Source organism: Typopeltis vanoorti, chromosome 7 (genome assembly GCF_054136105.1).
Source record: "Typopeltis vanoorti isolate ZY-2024b chromosome 7, IOZ_Tvanoo_1.0, whole genome shotgun sequence".
In the NCBI taxonomy this organism is placed as follows: Eukaryota; Metazoa; Arthropoda; class Arachnida; order Uropygi; family Thelyphonidae; genus Typopeltis; species Typopeltis vanoorti.
Genome location: NC_143555.1, coordinates 90896470 through 90916835, shown reverse-complemented (window position 1 = coordinate 90916835; position 20366 = coordinate 90896470). Strand labels below are relative to the sequence as shown.

Sequence of the window (20366 nt, the reverse complement as noted above, 5' to 3'; positions counted from 1 at the left end):
ATCGAAAGAACTCCCCAGTGTCCACCCTGTAACTGCCTCTCAATAGTTTAAAAGTCTCGATCAAATCATCTCTCCTTCTGCTATCCACCAAACTCTGTAGTCCACCACATTCCCTCAGCCAATCCTCATAACTAACATTGATGTCGTCAAAAGTAATATATTCACAATCTTCCAAAAACAAAGCTGACTTTGAAAAGGTTGTTCTGCTTTCTGTCTCCAATATAAAAAGCTTTGATCCAAATGCTGAAATCTTTTTTGCTGAAATTATATTGATGTTTTTTTCCTTGCAATTCTCTATTCAATGCATTCACATACTCAAAAATATCAGATAAATATGCGAGAAGTTTGTAAACTTATCTGTGAGAACATGCTTTTGATCAACCATAAAAATTTCAAGTTCAGTTTTAAGAGCCCACACTCGGTTCAGAACATTTCCATGTGAGAGCCACCTCACTTCTGTATGATAATGTAGGTCTGTATATTCAGCCTCGCCATCTTTATATAATTCACGAAATAGTCACGTGTTTAGTGCATGTCCTTTGACAACCTTGATAATATCATGCATGACGGCTTCCAGTGCAGGTTCCAAATGTTTCACAAGCAATGCCTGGCGATGGATCATACAGTGGTTAACTTCAATTTTTGGATTATTCTCTCTTGCCAAAGCCGAAAAATCACTTACATGACCCAACATAGCTGGAGCTCCATCAACAGACACAGCAATGCAGTCTTCCCACTTTAAATTAACATTATTAAAGTATTCATTAACTTTATTGAAGACATCAGTTCCATGAGATCGCAACTCGAGAGGAGAACAAAACAACAATTCCTCTTCAATTGCATGTAAACCTTTGTAGTGAACATACACTAGCTGTGAATTACTACTGACATCTGTAGTCTCATCAAACTGAATAGCAAAGCATTTACTCTCTTTTATTGAAGAAATAACTTGTTCCCTTACATTTTCTGCTAAAATAGAAATTCTTTCTTTCACAACTTTTGCAAACAAGGGCACTGAGTTTAGTTTCATGGCTTCTTTCCGACCATACATAATCTCTGCCATTTTCAAAGCTGCTGGTTTAACCAATTCCTCACCAATAGTATAAAGGTTCCTCACATTTCTTGTTTCGAGCAATCAACTAGGCCACTTCAAAGCTAGCCTTTCATGCTGAACGTTGATTGAATGTACCTCTCAAGTTGCTGTCCAGTCTTTTGTCTTTGGACAGACGTTTCCAAATTTACAAAATATTTCCGCAGTTTGGAAGACAAATGTGGGTGCAAATTATCCAAGTGTTTCTTCAATTGCCTCTTTTTGAAAGATTCTGCAGTCAGTACCTTCAAACAGACAACACACTGTGGTTTCATTATTCCTTTGTCTTCTATTTGTGTAAACCCATAATTGAGGAACTCTTCATGGTATATTCTTTTTCTAGTTGATGTCATCTGAAGGGTAAAAAAAAGACAGTGATTGAATTTAAGTTTTTTAAAGTTCATTTAAATTTACAATAATTTAATTGGTAAATGTGCCACTATGACATGTCCTCAAAATGAAGGCAGTATTTAATGATTTTATTGACCATCAAAAATTAATCGAGCAAGGACAAAATATATTAATCAAATTATCGAACTAACATAAAACTAAAATATGGTTAATAAATGAAAATCTTACACTTAAAATAGAACTATTGAAATAAATTAAATAACTACTTAAATCGACTTAAACAAAGCAAAAACACGTGTCAAAAAATAACGTTAATAGACAACTGAGAAATGATATCTGTTTAGCCACTTGACAACGCCTTAGCAACCAAATTGTTTGGAGTTCAACATGGTGTGACGTCTCCTAAACACGTATATTACATTGGCCAGATGCAGTGTTGCCAGAAGGAAAATTTCTGTCGTAACAAGGAATGCACTTTTATATAATTTTATTTGTCTATTGAGTCCTCATTACCTCCAAGAATTTAATTTTTACCCCACTTGGGGTAATTTACCCCAGTTCCCCAACCACTGGTCTATACTGACTGAGCTATGGAGGCTCTCCTATAAATATGATAGCATTGGTATACAACATGATATCAAATATTATGCAAGGTAGTTAAACAAGCTTACTTCAGGAAACCAATCAGTTACTGGAACAACTTCAGATTCAATGTAATTTGAGATTGGACACTGTCAATATAAGTATCAATTAAAAAGTAGTGGAGATAGCACGGAAATTACAGAAATATCATATCAACAGTTGAGTCCGTGCGGTTAGCCTAGTGGCTTTGCGCTTCACAACCATATGCCTGGGAAAGGAGTGTCCTAGGTTCGATTCCTGTCAACGATGTGAATCCGATGTTTGCTGCAAGCAGGCAAACCGGTCCGAGGATACGCATGGATTACAGTCAGGAATACTGACCCAGCGATAGGTCTGATTCATCAGCCTATGCCGATTCCAGAGCCCGGATAAAATTTGGGGGGGACTATGGTACAGTGAACTCCCATATATAGAGGGACGCTGTATCATCACATGGAATTTATTTATTTATTAAGTGAGTTATTTTTTAATATTTTATTTTATTAATATATTTTAGTAAATTTAGTAATTTTAGTAAATAGAGAGCCTGTGTAGCTCAGTAGAAGTGGCATTTGCACTCTACAATGCTTGACCGCACGAAGAAAGGATTTGGTGGTTCAAATCTAGTCGCCGACTAGAGGAAATTTTGCTAAGCCTTTTATCAACCGGTTCCTGAGTTAGTCGATCTCTGGCACGTGCTAGCAGGTTTTTTCTCCAGGAAACTCGGGTTTTTTGTCCTGTAAACTCAAGAAAATCGACCGTCGAACCCACACTATTTTCAGACATTAAAAATATTGTGTTAGGGTTAGGGACCACGAGATGGTGGCACTAGCTTGCCACCTTCTTCACTGCATACCAATGAATCAGTGATAGCCTTGGGCCAGCTATCTCTCTGATTGGCTACCAGTGGAGATTGAATTGCTCACTCAGTCTCCAAAAGTTAGATAGGGTAAACGGCCCCACCTACTCCCTATACGGGAACAAATAGGCATTAGCTGATTTTTTTATTAGTAAATATTAGTGAAATTGTTATATATATTTGGTATTTTGATTGTGTAGTTCAATTGTGTTGTTTTAGTCATCTATTATTAAGTGATATTCTTTTTCAGAATCGTTTTTCGTTATGGCACTGATGGGCTTTAGAAAATGGCAACCAAGACATCGATGTTGGCCAATATCAACGTGCGGAATTTAGTTCAATGTGGTGGTGCATCCAGAGGAGACCCAAAGGGGGTCCTCTCCCCCCCCCCCCCTTCAAAGAAAAAGGGAAAAAACACTAGAAAATTTTTCCAAAAATCTTTTCCTAATTAAAATTCATTTTTTTATTTATGTTGTGTCATGTGTTCTATTTCTATACTACTTATGAATTAGAGATCATTGCAGATGTTCAGTCGTAGGTCGTATGCGATGCGTAGTGTGTATTCTCAAACTGTCTATTCAACTCCCCCCCCAAGATTAAATCCTGAGTGCGCTACCGGTTCAATGTATTGTGTGTTTGATGTATTCCTTGTCAAGAAAGTGGTTTGTGGTATAAGTACGAGAACGGAGAAAATATTTGTTGGAAATGCTTTGTAAATGAATATAAGAAATGTGAGTTGCGAAAGAATGAAGTGACTGATAATAAGGATATAAGACAGGATTGTCAAGGTGTCATGGAGAATGCAGTAGCGGACACAGTAAATGATAATGCAAAAAATATGGCTGAGTTTGAAGAAAGTGGTTCGAAGTAATATGAGATGCTAGCGTGGAAAGAAATTGTATGCTTATGTTAACTCCTTCACAGGACAAAACGTGAGCTCGAGCAAGTGGAGAAACGATTGGCGAGTGGCAAGGAAGGACGGAGTATGAAAGAAAGAGTGAATGGGAAAAGCATAAAAGGGCGAAAGACTTGGAGAAAAGCGTATTGTATGGGGGATTTAATTATAAGAGGTGTACTTAATGAGAAAGTGACAGGTGCGATTTGGTTGATAGGAGTAAAAGAGGGGACATATGACAAATAATCAGAGAACTAGGGGCCACCTGTGGAAATTGTGCAAGAGTGTGGTTAGTAGGAGTGTGCAGACCAGATTTTTTGCATGGAGAGTGGTGAGTAAGGGGATTGCCAGAATTGGTTGTGAGTTCCCTAACAGTGAATGGATTCATTGAGAAGTATGATAGGATATCTGTGTATGATGGTCGATTCGGATCCCCTGCAATGGGTCTCTGGATTCCATGGAGATGCCATAAATAATAATAATAATGTTGTTGGGACAAAAAAAAAAAACTGGCAATAACACGCTATACTTCCAAATAAGTATAGCATGTTATATTCAGTCAAGTGATTAGAGTTAGAGGAAAGAATAACTGTAGTAATCAACTCTAAACTTGAAGATAAAATTCTTCGAGTGACAAGCCGAGTGATATAGGCATATTTCAAAATAAGGAAATGGACAATGAGACTTATCGTGACAATGGTTTCATAGAAGATTCTAGTAGTGTAGGCCATAGATGGCGAACCTACGGCACGCGTGCCAGAGGTGGCACGTCAACGATTTACATTTGATATCCTTTTATACGCTTATATATTATTCAACCTTTTTTTTTAAACTGTTACAATACGTACAAGTTAAATTTTGTTTTACATGAGAGAGCAGCTATGAAGACATGCATATGATTCATGCAGTATTAACAAAAAATCACACGACCCAAAGACAACCTACAATTGTTGAGTTGAAATGCTAATTTTCTTCAACCGAATTCCATAACATTTGAAACTGTCATCAGAACATTCACTATATATTTCTTAGTTTTAATGCATTCACGACGGGGTGTCGTTTATCGTTCTGACCAAACTTCTCATTACCGGCAGGCTCAACTGACACAAAGTTTCTACCCTTAGTTGAATTTTATTGATGCTTGTTTGCGTTTGAGCTGGCATGGGAACTCACACATGCATTATATATATAGCATATTTCAATTCATGGTGGAATTTTATTTGAAGTTAGCCTTTCTGATCTGTCATAATGACATCAAGAATTTCAAATGCAATAAAACAAACACTTATTTCATGTAATTGAAAAATTGGACAAGAGTTTTTAGTTAGATGCTATGTTTCCGGTGCAACATATGGTTTTGCTTAAGTCTATACAGCATAGTTTCTGTGAGAGGGGACATGTGATTCATTACTTAGTGCCGTTTTTATTCCTGCTGTCTGTAATTGCACTATTTGTTGAGAAATATATTACACAGAATGCAAAAGGCTCTGTACCTTATTCAGGGATACAATAAAACCACTTCTTTTTCTTGCACCTGCAGTATTATGGTTGTTTGGGAGGGCATGTTGTTAACTGCAGGGAGCGAGTTACTATCGCCTCGCGTGAACACATTTAAACATTTTTCTTGTGTGAGGCATATGCAAAACTTTTTAATGTATTTTTTCATAAAGTAAAATCAGGGGTGCAAGGGGCAGTTATATTCGGGTAAATATGGTAAGCTTTTCGCCGACAAGTTGACATCCTTCTGCTGCTTCCCCTGCTCAGCTAACTTTGATGGTGAGTTACAATGCACAAATCAATTTATACTTCCATGTGGTATCCTGTCAAATGCCTTAGCCAGGTTCAGCAGTATCACTGTAAACCCATTACCCTTATCCAGTTCAGCCGTCACTGTGTTATAAAACTTGAGCAAGTTACTGAGGCATGATCTACCCTTCACAAAGCCATGCTGTCCCCCATACAGTTTCCCATTTTCATCAATCCATTCCTGTATTTCCCTTGACTACTTTCTCCAAGACCTTGACAATGACTCCTGATATGCTGATCGGTCGGTAATTTGCAACAGTTGTCTTGGATCCACTTTTATGCAGTGGAACTATTTTCCCCTCTTTCCACACCTTCGGGACTAAACCAGACCCGAGACTCAGATTAAACAACATGGTCAAGGGCCCTGATAATTCTTTAGCCACTTCACGTAAGACTCATGCCAGTATACTATCCAATCCTACAGATGTATTCACATTAAGGTTCTGTAATAGACTATTCACCTCCACTTCATTCATCACAATTCCCATATAAACTAATGGTTCCTTCATTTTTTCAATGTCACCACCTGGATGACATACTCTTGCAAAGTGCTCGCTCAGTAATTCCATTATATCGACTGATTCAGTGACCTCCTTACCATCGGCATCCCTTAAAACCATTCTGCCGTGTACAGTTTTTTTTTTTTTTGCTTGCAGTATATTGAAAGAACTGTTTAGGATTTTCTTTAGCTTGCATAGCTAGTTTCCTTTCATAATCCGCTTTTGCATTTTTTACCACGCTCGTTACCCATCTGGCCTGCGCTTTATACCGTTCGTGTGCCTGCAGGTCACCTTTCTCTGTAAATTCCCTCCATAGTTGTTTCTTTTTTTTTGCAGCTCAAGCTTAATGGTGTTATTCGTCCATTTAACCCCTACTTGTTTTACTATTCGGACCCTAAGTATACAATCAGCCATAACCTCCTGCAAATGCTCCTTGACCACTTCCCATGCTCTATCGACATACAGCCCTTGCAGTTTTACATACCATGACACTGAACTAAGCAATCTCCTAAGCTTGTCATACTTGCCAGCATGGTAATTCCACATATACCCTGTCTTAATCGAAAATTCCACACCTTTAGCCACCTCCCAGGTCAAGACTTTATTATCACTCTCACCAATAAGTAACAACATGGTCATATTCGTTACAGTCAAATTCTCAGATGCTATTACCAGGTCAATCACTCTCAAACCCCTAGTATTTTCAATTACATGCTGTCTCAGATAGTTATGAATAGTAATTATGAATGTACAACGTACATTCATAATTACTATTCAGTCGGGCCCGTTCAGATCTTCCCGGAAACGAACAAAAATTTCCTCTAGTCTCCGACTAGACTCGAAATCAAGTCTTCCTTCGTGTGGTCAAGCACCGTGGTGTGCAAACGCCACATCCACTGAGCTACACAGGCTCATAAAACGAAATATTATTTATAAAATAATTATTCATAAAATATTATAAATAAACATATATATTATAAATTTATAAATAAATTAAGTTAGATTAATTTTTTTTATTAATTATTCCGCTATTAAAAACTGCCTGGCACGTCAGCAACTCGATTAGTAAATTTTTGGCATGCTCCGGAACGTCAGCAACTTGATTTGTAAATTTTTGGCACACGCACATACAAAGGTTCACCACCACTAGTGTAGGCTATGGTCCTTGGTAAACATATAGGGAAATGCTGTTCCAGAGAATAAAGGTGAATAGACTAAATGAGGAGGAGATGAGGCTGGTTCACTAACTTCAAAGCTGACCTGTATCTGGAAGTTGACCAGCAGCTGTTAGTTTTTACATGTTTAGAGGAAATGGGAAGGAACTGTTGGAGCTAGTTCAGTGGAGTAGATAATGCTTCTATATTATGTCTTTACTATAGCTTTGCATGAGCAACAAGAAAAAGTGTTGGGGTAAGTCTGTGAAAAAAGTGTTAACTGGAATGCTGTCTTCTAGATAGCATTCCACATTGAATGGAGAGAAACACAAATTTTTTGTTATTATTATTTTAAGGCTAAAAAGGTTATGGGTGTGACAGCGTGTTTGTGCTAGAGGTGAAAGTCAGCTCAAGAAGAGAAATCTGATATTAATTGGAGATCTGAATATTATCACAAGTGAAGAAGGAAATGGAGCAAGATCCTTCTTATAAGAAATATGATAACCATGTTATCATACTCATAACATATCATAACTCCCTGGTGGACACAGGAAGTTAAAGAGGCAGTGAAGGAAAAGAAGAAAGCATATCAAAAGTTCCTGGCAAATAAGTCAGCTTTTACTCTTACAGAATACAGAGACAAATGTAAGAAAGCTAAACAGTGTGTAAAACTAGCTAAACAAAAGTCATGGGAGGACTTTGGCAAGAATATAGAAATTAAATATCAAGAAGGTGGCAAAATATTCTGGAGGTTGTTGAAGAAGCTTAGGAATGGAGGAAAGAGTGCATGCTGTAACAGCTGTAAAAGGAGTTAGAGATGATAAAGGTGACATGAAAACAGGAGAAAAAGATATCCTTGAAGTATGGAGTAATTACTTTGAAAAACTGCTAAATGAAACAAGCAGTGATGACAGCACAGTGATAAAAAACACTGACCAGGCATGCAGTCAGGAATACATATCCATACTTGAAGTAGAAAAAGCCATCAAAGGCTTGAAATGTGGAAAAGCAGCAGGAGTAGATGATATTTGACCAGAAATGCTGAAGTATGGTGGTATAAAAGTCTTACAGTGGCTGTACTGCATAGTTCAGAAAGCCTGGACTGAGGGACGAATTCCCGATGATTGGAGTAGAGCGCTCATAGTACCCATATATAAAAAGGGAAATAAAACTGAATGTGAGAATTACAGAGGTATTTCCCTACTGAGTGTTCCTGGCAAGATCTATGCAAGTATACTTGAGAAACGGTTGAGAAGAATTGTGGAAGAAAAGCTTGGTGAAGAACAAGCTGGATTCAGGCCAAATAGAGGCTGTCAGGATCAGATCTTCACTTTACGACAAATAGTCGAGAAAGCATGGGAATATAACAAAGATCTGTATTTAAGTTTTGTTGATTTGGAAAAGGCATATGACAAGGTGCCAAGAGAGAAGCTATTCAATACGCTGCAGTTATATGGTGTCAATGGGGCATTATATCAAGCAATACTTAGTCTTTATTTGAGTTGTAAGTCAGCAGTTAGAATTGAAGGAAGTACAGGAAGATGGTTTAATGTTAAATCTGGTGTGAGACAAGGATGTGCATTATCCCCTCTGTTATTCATTATCTATATGGATCACATTATGAAGGAAAGTGGTATTAAACCTGATATCAAAATTGGAGATGTTAATGTCAGCTCTTTTCTTTATGCGGATGATGTTATACTTCTAAATAAATCCGCTGCAAGTCTGCAAGATTCTCTGACTAAATTGAATAGCTGTTGTAATAGATATGGTATGAAGGTCAGCAATAAAAAGACAAAGACAATGAAAATAGGCAGAATCATTGAAAATGTCAACTGTGTTGTGAATGGAGAACCTGTGGAACAAGTAAAACATTTCAGCTACTAAGGCACGATTTTTAGTGAAGATGGTAAATTAAATATAGAAATAGACAACAGAATCAGCAAAGCTGGTATGGTGGGAAGTCAATTGAATAAATTCATATGGAATAAGAGAGAAATTAGTCGGAACACTAAATTAGCTGTATACAAAACAGTGTTCAAACCAGTTTTAACTTATGGATCTGAGAGCTGGGTCAGAAGTAAAACACTTGACCAAAGACTAGAGACCGCAGATATGAGAGTCCTGAGAAAGATTAGAGGCATGAACAGATGGCATCAATGGCAATATCATATTAAAAATGAGGATATTAGGAAAGATCTTGACATTGTCAGCATCCAGGAATGCATTAGCAGAGCTAATCTCAGGTGGTATGGTCACTTAAATAGAATGGGAGAGGAAAGATTAGCAAAACAAGTGTTCTCTGCCAGGTTGGCAGGAAAACGACCCAGAGGAAGACCAAGATATAGGTGGATTGATACGGTACAAAGTGCCTTAGACGATAGAAATATAAGATCTGATAATGTTGGGGTCTTGACAAGTAACAGACTGATTTGGAGGAAAATTGTAGATAGGAAGTTAGTAATGATGTAATTTTTTCATGTAGTACTGTCATATCCTGTACACCCCTTGAGGGTACATGGCAGGAATTTGATGATGATGATGATATTTTAGTGGCCTTGAAGTTCACTAGATTATCCTTACCCCCACTGGGGAATGATAAGAAGATTAGTGTTTAAGATATGGTGTGAGCAGGCTCTGCTGGTGGCGTGTGCGAAGTGTGCAATATACACAGGCGCCGCAGAAGAAAAGGTGCCTAAAATATGTCAAAAAATATGAGATAAGAATTTAAACGAACAACGAATGGTACAGAATGGTACATATAATTATGAATGTACGTCGTCTTCCGTTCGGGCCCCTTCAGATCTTCCTGGAAATGAACAAATAAATTCTGAAATTGTATCCTGGACCCGATTATATCACTGTAATTTTTGATTAAAATTTACGAAAATATACCTAAAATAGAAAAAAAAAAAAAATCAGCTAACTCCTTTTATTCCCTTATAGGGAGTAGGTGAGACCTTCATACCCTAGCTAGCTTTTGGAGACTGAGTGGACAGTTTCAATCTCTACCTAAAATAGTTGTTCTTTATTTTTTGATGTATCATAAATCAACTTATGATTAATTGTGGAGTTTTGTGTAAAAAAAATTTGTATAAGCAGGACTAATCGGTAGGTAACATTATACTGTAAAGCAGTTTTCATTTGTTTTTCATTTCCTGTTCATTTTATTCACACTTTATTCAAAAAAAACTTTTTTGGAAAGGTGCATTAATCACATTAATCGCGCACACAAGAAAAATACTAGGTGTCGGCGCTGGGTGTGAGATAGAGGTGAATGGAATGGAATACTTGGTTGGATGTTCTTATAGACCAGGAAATGTGGATGGTAGTGACTATGAAATATATAATCAAATTAGACACTTCAGTTATATGTGGGTGATTTGACACTTCAATTATAAATGAAGTGTCAAATCACCCACCAATTGGTAAGAGTGACCATGAGGTGATTACCTGAGTGGTTGTCAGCAGTGTGAGGACCTCTATAAGAAAAGGGTATATGAGGAACTACAGGGGGGGGGGGATTATGAAGAGCTCAGGAGACAGCTTGCAGGTGTAGCATGGAATGAGGAGTTAGCTGGAAAAGAGATTGCAGCTTGGGGGATTTTCAAAAATTATCTAGTAGATGCAATATCTAAATGTATTCCAAGGGTGAGAAGGTTAAATAAGGTAGGTATGAAATGGATGAATAAAGAGAGTAAGCATGTGATACAGAGATAAAGGGCATTATGGAGGCAGCAAAAGAGAAGTGAAAATAACCAGTTCCATGAGGCCTACAAAGACCAGACTTGGTTGGTGAGGGTAGCTAAAAGGAGGTATGAACAGCAGTTAGCTAATGAAGCCAAAAGGAATCCTAAGGAGTTCTTTCGATATGTAGCCAACAAAAGAAAGAATGATTATGGAAGGATGACACTGGGGAAAATGGTATAAAGACAGCTGTTGCAGAAGGTGTGGTGGAGATACTTAATGAGCAGTTCATAAAAGTCTTTCAATCTTGTGAATGAAGAAATTGAGAGCAGTTGATGATGGGGAAGAAAGACTGACTGTAAATGAACAAGAGGTGTATGGGGAGTTGAGCAAACTAGATGTAAATAAGGCTGTGGGACTTGATAATATATCACCACGTATTCTGAAGGAATGTGCCAGGGAGTTGACGCTGGCCTTGACATTTTTTTAATATGAGTCTTGCACTTGGTCAAGTTCTTAAGGAGTGGAAGAAGGGCAAGATTGTGCCACTTCATAAAGGAGGTGATAGAACTCAAGCATCAAACTGTAGGCCTATCTGTGTGTCAGGTGTTGTAATTAAGTTGTTGGATAAGTTTGTGAGAACTAGGATCCAGAATTGGGTTGTAAACAATGGTATTATTTTTGATGGACAGCATGGATTTGCTAAAGGGAGGTCATGTTTTAGTAATCTGCTTACTTATTACAATAAGGTAACTGCTTCCATGGACAGAGGAGAAGAATACACACTAATATACTTAGATTTTGCTTTTGACAGATTACCATGACAGATTAAGTTGATAGTCAAACTGGAGTGGATGGGGTTGGATATTAGATTGGTGCATTGGATTGGAGATTGGCTGTCTGATAGGCATTAACAAATTGTGTAGGGGAGCGATATCCAGGAAAAGGAAGGTTACTAGTGGTGTTCCTCAGGGGTCTGTTTTAGGGCCATTACTGTTTAACTTATATATATTAATGATATTGGTGAAGATTTGGATGGAGATATTCAGTTGTTTGCAGATGATGCAAAGTTGGGAAGAACCATGAAGAGTAGAGAGGATGTTGTGGCCTTACAAGAAGACTGGAATAAATTGAGTGATTGGGCACAGAAATGGGGATGCGAGTTCAATGTTACAAAATGTAAGGTGTTAAAATTTGGAAAACAAAAATGGGATGCAGAATTTATGCTTGGTGAGGATATATTGTCAGAGGTGGAGGAAATAAGAGATCTGGGGGTGATAGTGGATAAGGATCTAAAATTTAGGGGACACCCCCAAAATTGTGAAGACAACACAAAGGCTTCAGGGAATGATGCAAAGGACACTGACTTGTAGAGAGATTCTTGTTCCATTATATAAAGCTTTGATTAGGCACACATGGACTATTGTGCCCAAATTTGGTGACCTGATGTTCAGAAGCACGAAGAGATGTTGGAGAGGGTCCAGAGGCAACTAGCTAAGGTAGTTTCTGACTTCTGGAATGTCGAGTATGAGGAAAGATTGAGAAGATGCAACTTGCAGAGTCTGGTGGACAGGAGGAGGTGGAGGGGAGATATGATAGAGACCTATAAGTTATTAAGTGGTTGTTATAGGATCAGTGCTGGAGAGGTTCTACAGAAAATAGTGGGAGATCAGGGGAGAATGAATATATCTCCATCCAAATCTTCACTTCCTTATACAGCTTCCAGGAATGACCTCTGGTCATTTCTGGAAGCTGTATAAGGAGGGTGTGAGTAGGGGAGTGAGAAGAAGTTTTTTTTCATATAGAGTTGTGAATGATTGGAATGCCTTACATGAGAGTGTGGTGTCTGCAGAGAATTTGAATGTGTTTAAAGCATGGTATGATGAGCTGTGTGTTTGATAAAAGGACCTCCTGGATGAGCCTTTGACTCCATGAGGGTCTTGGGTACTAATAATAATAATAATATTGTTTAAGGAAGATCTCAGAGCTTAAACCATTTCAGAACTCCAAGATTTGTCAGATGAAGAAGAAGAAGGGAGTGTACTGTCATCAATAAAACCAGAGATAAGATTTAAGGCAAGTGAGAGAAAGTCATTAATGTATACAGGAGGGTGTGGGTAAATGTACAAAGTTTGGGACACTGATAGAGAAATTTGAAGAGAGGAGTCGTCTACCATGACACACACATACATGCATAGTGAATGAATGCAAGAGAGGAAATTTATTCACAAAGATGGTAACTTGGTAAGGAGGCCTCTATGCCAGAGGTAATTATATGTCCTAGAAATTCTAAGAGCAACCCAAAGTCTTCCCAGATTGTTCCATGGCTTGTGTCCAAATGTGATTAAGGTTGCTTGGAATATGTGTTGCAAAACAAGAGTGGTAGAATCTGCATTGGTGATACAAATTAATTGATGGGACTCCAGGAGTGAAGATGTTGGCTGTTACTCACTTCATCATTGTTTTTGAGAGTATCGAAGGAAACCAGTATGACAATAATTTGATGATTGACTTTTATCTTCCTTTTGAGGGATGACCTGGATAAGCTTGCTTCCATTTTGTTGAATAGATATTGAATTCTGTTTTTCTGAATGGGATTTTGACAGTTTTTTTTTGGGGGGGGGTACAGATTTTTTGTGAGATTTTTTTGCTCCACAGCATCACTGTTATTTTCAGTAGTGTTTTTCAAAGTTCTTGATATCGACAACTTGGAGCAGGGCTTGAACACTATGGGTATGAAAGACTCATAAGTATTCAGCTTCACAGGGATTGTCCAGTCATGCAGAATTGACTTTTTTTTTTCTTTTTTTTTTCCCGCTAACTCAGAATGAAAAGAAAATTATGTATAAAAGAAAGCTTTGAAAAAGAATCAAAGTTGAGCAGGTTGCAGATGAAGATAGGCTTATGTGTTGATTATTTATACTAATTATTTTTTTAATAAGGATATGACAACATAGAAGAAGTATACATAAATAACAACTAACTATGAAATATAACTTACGTGAGACTTTATTTAGGAGATAGACTAATTATAACACTTTAATTAATACTTCCAGTATAATAAATTTAGTTTAATCCTTTCTATCCAAGTGTGTGCAAACAAAGTTTGCACCTGAAAGTATCTTCAGGACTGGGGTAAAGCGGTACAACACCACCGGGCAACTCCTTGCAAAGGTGGAGCAAGCTACCAACACTCCTATCTCAGTATCTCCAATAATGCAAAACACATCTCCTTGTGGATATGTATAATGTTATGCATTAAACCTTTGTTTAATGCATAATGTTATGCATTAAACCTTTGTTTAATGCATAACAAGCGTGTGCAAACTTTGTTTACACACACTTAGATAGAAAGGATTAAACTAAATTTATTTTAATACTTCCAGTATTAAAATAAATTTGACTTTTGACAAAGTCAAAATCCCATCATTGGGAAACAGTATACAGAAAGATATATGCATGCTGATACTACATTGGGGAAGTGAGACTGAAGCAGAGAGCAAAAGTGGGCCTTCAATATTCCTTAATGGTGCCAACCAGTGATCTAGATTAAAAGGTTTTGGCCATTTGGCTAACAGTCTGATGATGAGCTATTCTGATATGCGAGGCAATTTCATGCATCCAAATTTGTTGGGATTTAAATAGTTTTTCAAGAAAAAGTAGATTCAAGAAATAGTCTCTCATACTTGTATTTGCTACAGTGAAGTAAGTTTTGAAAATGCTGTATGCACTTGCTATGCAAGTCCTGTGTAACCGTAGTAGAGGAACAGTATTATACTTATGCTCAGAGATTCTTATATTGCTTTCCCCTGCCTGGCCATACTAGGACAGCTTGCAACTGCAGGATATTTATACCAGACAAGTCTACAGATGGTATGCCAATTTTTTGCATGGTCTTTAGGTAGTTAGAAGGTTGTGTTTTTTCAGGATTTTTCTCAATTTTAAGATGTGCCCTGGATATATGGGATAGTGAGAGAAGCAGTGTAGCCTTGGTTTGGTGTGTGTGTTGAGGAGAAGGGGTTAAAATTTTCTTGATCTGGTAGGGATTTGTATAATACTATCAATTAAAGATGCCAGGAAATGATATTCTTGGTTTCATCCTTTATACAAGTGTAAACAAACAAAGTTTGTACGTGAAGTAACTTCACAACTGGGCTACTTTTATATAGGCTAATGACTGCACATCACTTGCCTTAGTGTCCCATAATGCAATTCACATATCCTTATAGACAAGCATAATGCTATACATTATGGAAGGGCAGCTAACCAGACCAGTTTTGACCTTTATTGAGGTATGTTAAAGTGCAAGAATACCTCTCCAAAAACTCTGATCTGGCAATCAGTGGCAGCTCGTGGCTTGAAATCATGGGGGTGCTGCAACTTTCGAAATTTACATGCACACTGTAAGTACAGTGTATACGTATTTGGATAAAATATCAAAATTATGGTAAAAATTAAAAAAAAAAAATAAACATGAAAAAATATTTATTATCGATAAAATTATACAGTTTGGTATAATTCAAAATTACTTAAAAATAAAATCTATTATCATAACCCCAATACTGTTCTAAAATAAAAACTATAAGAAATGTAATGTCTTTCATTTAATGTCCAAATATTTAAAGAGACGGAGTAAACACGATAAGCACTACGAACACTACTACTAGCGCAAACCGAATATAAACAACTGCGGAGTGCCGCATTGCGCTAATAGCTCGCATCTCATGATGACGTACATATGCTTGCGCGCGTAGCAACATGACACTGTGGAAAACACAATGCTGCTAAGCTTCCTTCGCCCTAAGTGCTAGAAGATGGATTTTAATTATTTTTAATACAAAATAGGAGAATTGTATAATATCGATGATGATAAAATTAAATATTACAAGCCAATATAAATAAATAAATACAGTCATACCCCGACTTACACGAATCCGAAGTTACGCGGTTTCTATGTATTCCCGTCCCACTTCACGCCTCACCAGCAGGATGACCACTCACTAAAAATATTTCGTACCAACTTATGCAAGAAAAAGGTACTAAATCTGAAAAAAAAAAAGTACTAGATTTTTATTTGCTTTCGTTTCACCCTGTTTTGGACATTTTACCGTATTATCATAGATGAATTCAATGTAAAACTTCTAAATTAACACATGTAGGACAAAAATGAAAAGAACAAAGTCCAAATTCATCTCACTGTAGCCATCTATGAGTCCAAAAGCTGCAGTTGTCATTCATCATAACAGAAGTCTAAGTTGTATTAATTTAATATATAATTTTTAGTGTTTAAAATAATATAATGCATATTTTTAATGTTTAAAATAATGTAACATTAAATTTTCAGTTATTTAATATGCTATTTACATATATACAGGTGCCCATTCACAAGAAAAACACTGGACGTATTTATTCGTTATTTTTAACAGATTTTGCTAAATTAACTCTTCAGAACTAGTAAAATCTGTAGCCGATGAAAGTTTCAATTTTTCTTTTGTCAAAAGGAGTCCATTCATCAATGGAGTTTGTAGTTGAATCCTTATTTTATTCTTATTTATTTTCACTGCTGAAAATATTCTTTCAGTTGCTGCTGATGAATGAGGGAGGCACAGTACAGTTTAACTAATGTTCTTAAATTAAGAAACATTTGTTCTTCTACAGCATTTTTCATTTCAAAAACTTTATTCCAAAAAAACCTTTTTTCAAATGCTTCTACTGTCTTCAATAGTTACCATTCTCTATCAAGCTTCGTAACGCCTTTAGATTGGCAACGCCGCCTCTAAAAAGTGACCATTGTCGGCTGGATTTATCTTTTCAATTGGGTCCAATTTACGCTGTACATAAATAAAAGGTATTTACTCATATTAAAATATGTAATTTTTCCACTTGTTTTCATTGCTGTAGTGATCTTATAACGCGCGAGAGGTGTTTGAATAGCAAAGAATATATTTTCATTAGCTAATGAGTATGGGTTCGGGGGAAGAGAAGGTTAGCAAACAGTGAGAAGGGGGAGAAAAAAAGAGAGAATTCATGCTTGAGTTACCGAATGTGACATACGGGGAGGTGGGAGAAGATAAAAATATTAAACTCATATGTCTAACTGTAATGTTATTATTATTATTCGGAAGGAAGAAAGTACTAGATCTGTTGGTCAACGCGCTAGAACACTAAAAATTTATAAAAAGTACTAGATCAGTGATCACATCTAGTACTTTCGTACTAGATGTGATCGCCCTGACCACTAGTCGTATCTTTCCAGCGCCGGCTGCATTCGCCAGTGTCGCACATGCTGTGAACAAGCACTGACGTGTTTCGTGCGGTCTCCATTCATACACGATTTTTATAGTCTACAAACCATGCGATTGTTTAATGTTATGTTCTTGATAAAAATTTTATCACATAAAAAATAATGTCGTCCAAAAGAAGCAAGTCCGATTCTTCTACAGCTAGCAAGAAAAGAAAAACTCAACATCATTAAGGATTTTGAAGGCGGAATGAAATTTTGTGAGCAAGCAAAGAAGTTCGATCTACAGGAATCCACAGTAAAAACAATCATAAAAGAAAGGTTTACCGATTTTGGAGGACATAGATTCTAACGAGGAATGAATTGTAGCCACAAGGCAAGGAATAAATAAATCATTAGCTTTCTATGAAGAAATTTTGCGTGACAAGAAAAAGACATCATGCTGTCAGACGATTCTATTAGATTTTATGAAACCATCGACATCGAAATAACTTTCTTTTTTTTATGTACGAAAAACTACAATTATGGTTATATTTCTTAAAAAATATAGGTGCTTTTGTAAACCTTTGGTCCCAATTGTATGTTTGTTTATATAAATTACATGCAAAATTATACCCCGAGTTACGCGAATTCGACTTACGCGCTTTTTGTTGGTCCCACTTACCACGTAACTTAGGGGTATGACTGTATATTTATATATCGAGAAAAATTGGGGGTGCCGCAGATCCGCAGTGCCTATGCATGAGTTGCCCCTGCTGGTAATACTATAAATTAAATATGCCAAGAAATTATATTCTTGATTTCATCCTTTATCTCCAAGTATAAGGAAACAAAGTTTTGCATGTGAAGTAACTTCATGACTGGACTACTTGTATATAGAGGCTAATGACTTCACATCAATTACCTTAGTATCCCATAATACAATGCACATATCCTTACGGACTTCTGCATCATTTCAACCTTGGTATCACTTCTGGGTTTGGCTCCCACTGATGAGACCTCAATAAAGTTCAAAACCAATCTGAGTAGTGGACCTTCCCATAAAGCATAGAATTATATTTGTCTGTAATACCGACTTCTTCCAGTCCCTAGGCCATAATCCTGTTTCCCATAATCAGTCTAATGAACACTCATCTCTGCATCCCTCCTACAGCCAGTATTAACTCTGATGGGATTCCATCTGCACCTGGAGTCTTATTGTTATTAAGCTGTTTAACTGCTCTCTTTCAACCTCATGCCTAAGTGGAGGAAGTTCCAAATCGAAATTTTCCTGTTGAGTGGGGCTCCTCCAAATATTCTTTATCCACTCTGTTTTACAGTTCCTCACAGTATTATTATTATTATTATAGTTCCCATACGCCTAAAACCACTAATATACAAAGCACTATGCCAAAATATACTAAGATACGCTATAACAACGTATGCTTTCTGTGCACCCTACAAATTAAATAGATTAATGTCGCTACAGTACAAAATGACAAAACTGATCTTTTGGGAACAAAGAGAAAATCAGGACTTTATAAACATTGCAATGTCAGAACACAAAATACTGACAGCAAAACATTTATGTCACTATGCAGCCTTGCTAAAACATTATTTCGATGCCAACTACAGGACAGTCAGAAATACATACCGTATAACAAGACCTCAGACTACTAATTATATCACATATAAATACAATAATCACTACGGAAAGGCCACGCGAAACTTCTACATCCCAGACATGATAAACAAATTACCTTTTGAATGCAGAAACCTTACAAACTACAATAGCCTGAAAAGAGCTCTAAGGACATACTATGAACAAGAAACACGCACCGAAAATACCATACAAACGTAATGAAACACAATATATTCGTTCAGGCTTCCAGTTCAGCGATGCATCAATACATTCCAAGTTATTGTGTGTGTGTGTGTGTGTGAGTGCGCGCGCGCGAATTTCTCAATCATAGATTTCATAGCTTCCCAACACAGCAAAAAAAAAAAAAAAAACATAATAACCAACTGGTGTCATCCTCAGATAAGCTTACATATACGCTTCGAGGATGAAAGCAAAGAAATTAGTTCTCATCCAAGATGTATCATATGTAACCAAATGCATGTAATGTACGTATAACATGAAAACGAATGTATGTAATGTATGTATAATATGTAAACTAATGTATGTAATGTAAATATCACATGTAAACAAATGTATGTAATGTATATAATAACTGTAACAAGTGTATGCAATGTAAAAAAAAAATTCTTTTAAATGTAAATCACGAGTTTACACTGTATGTTTGTGAGAATAAGGAAATATAATATTTAGATTGCATATGTGTAAATAGTGTTGTATAATCTCACCTTTTTAAACTTGAAAAAAAAAATAGTAAACTACAACGTGTAATATTATACAACTTATGTAACTCTGAACAATATAATTGTAAATTATTATGATTGTTATATATTAAAAAAAACTGCTATCATTATTACTATTTAAATCTCATTATATGTAGCACAAAGTGCTGAACCTTGTAAAATAATATACTGAATAGATGATCATTGTACATATGTAAATATTTGAAAGAACAATTAAAAAATATATATATTATTATTTTAACGGTGTCTCCATGGAGTCAAAAGACTCATCGCGGGAGACCCGACATTGACACACTAACCATTATTTACACAATACCTGTCATACCTCTCCTTAAATTCATTCACAGTTGAAGCATTCACAACCACCTCTGGCAAAGCATTCCACCCATTCACTCACAACCCTCCAAGTAAAAAATCTAGTCCTAACGCCCTTGTTAACCACACTCTTACACAATCTCCAGGGATGGCCCCTCGTTCTCTCACATACTGCACTGGTCTTAAGAATATCATCAGTATCAATCCTGTAAAATCCCTTTAACAATTTAAATACCTCTATCATATCTCCTCTCCTACGTCTATCAGCTAGTTTTTGGAGCCCACAGATCATCAATCTATCCTCATAGGGAACATCCCACAGACCTGCAACAATCTTTGTAACCAGCCTCTGAATCCTCTCCACCACTTCCGCATCACCAAGAAATCCTGGCGACCAGATCTATGCACAATAGTCCAAATGCCTTATAGAGTGGAACAATAACTTCCATATCCCTGCTTGTTAGTGTGTTCTTCAACAACCATGTA

The 20366-nt window shown here is 36.7% G+C and overlaps 1 protein-coding gene across 1 annotated transcript in view; it reads right to left on the bottom strand.

The window, feature by feature from the left end:
- Nucleotides 1-517: 517 nt before the first annotated feature.
- LOC150104856 (protein ZBED8-like) overlaps nt 518-20366 on the bottom strand; it is a 45169-nt gene continuing 25320 nt past the window's right edge. Inside the window, exon 2 of the mRNA XM_090395080.1 lies at nt 518-907. Coding sequence (XP_090251206.1) covers nt 518-907 — 390 coding nt within the window. The remainder of the gene's footprint in view (nt 908-20366) is intronic.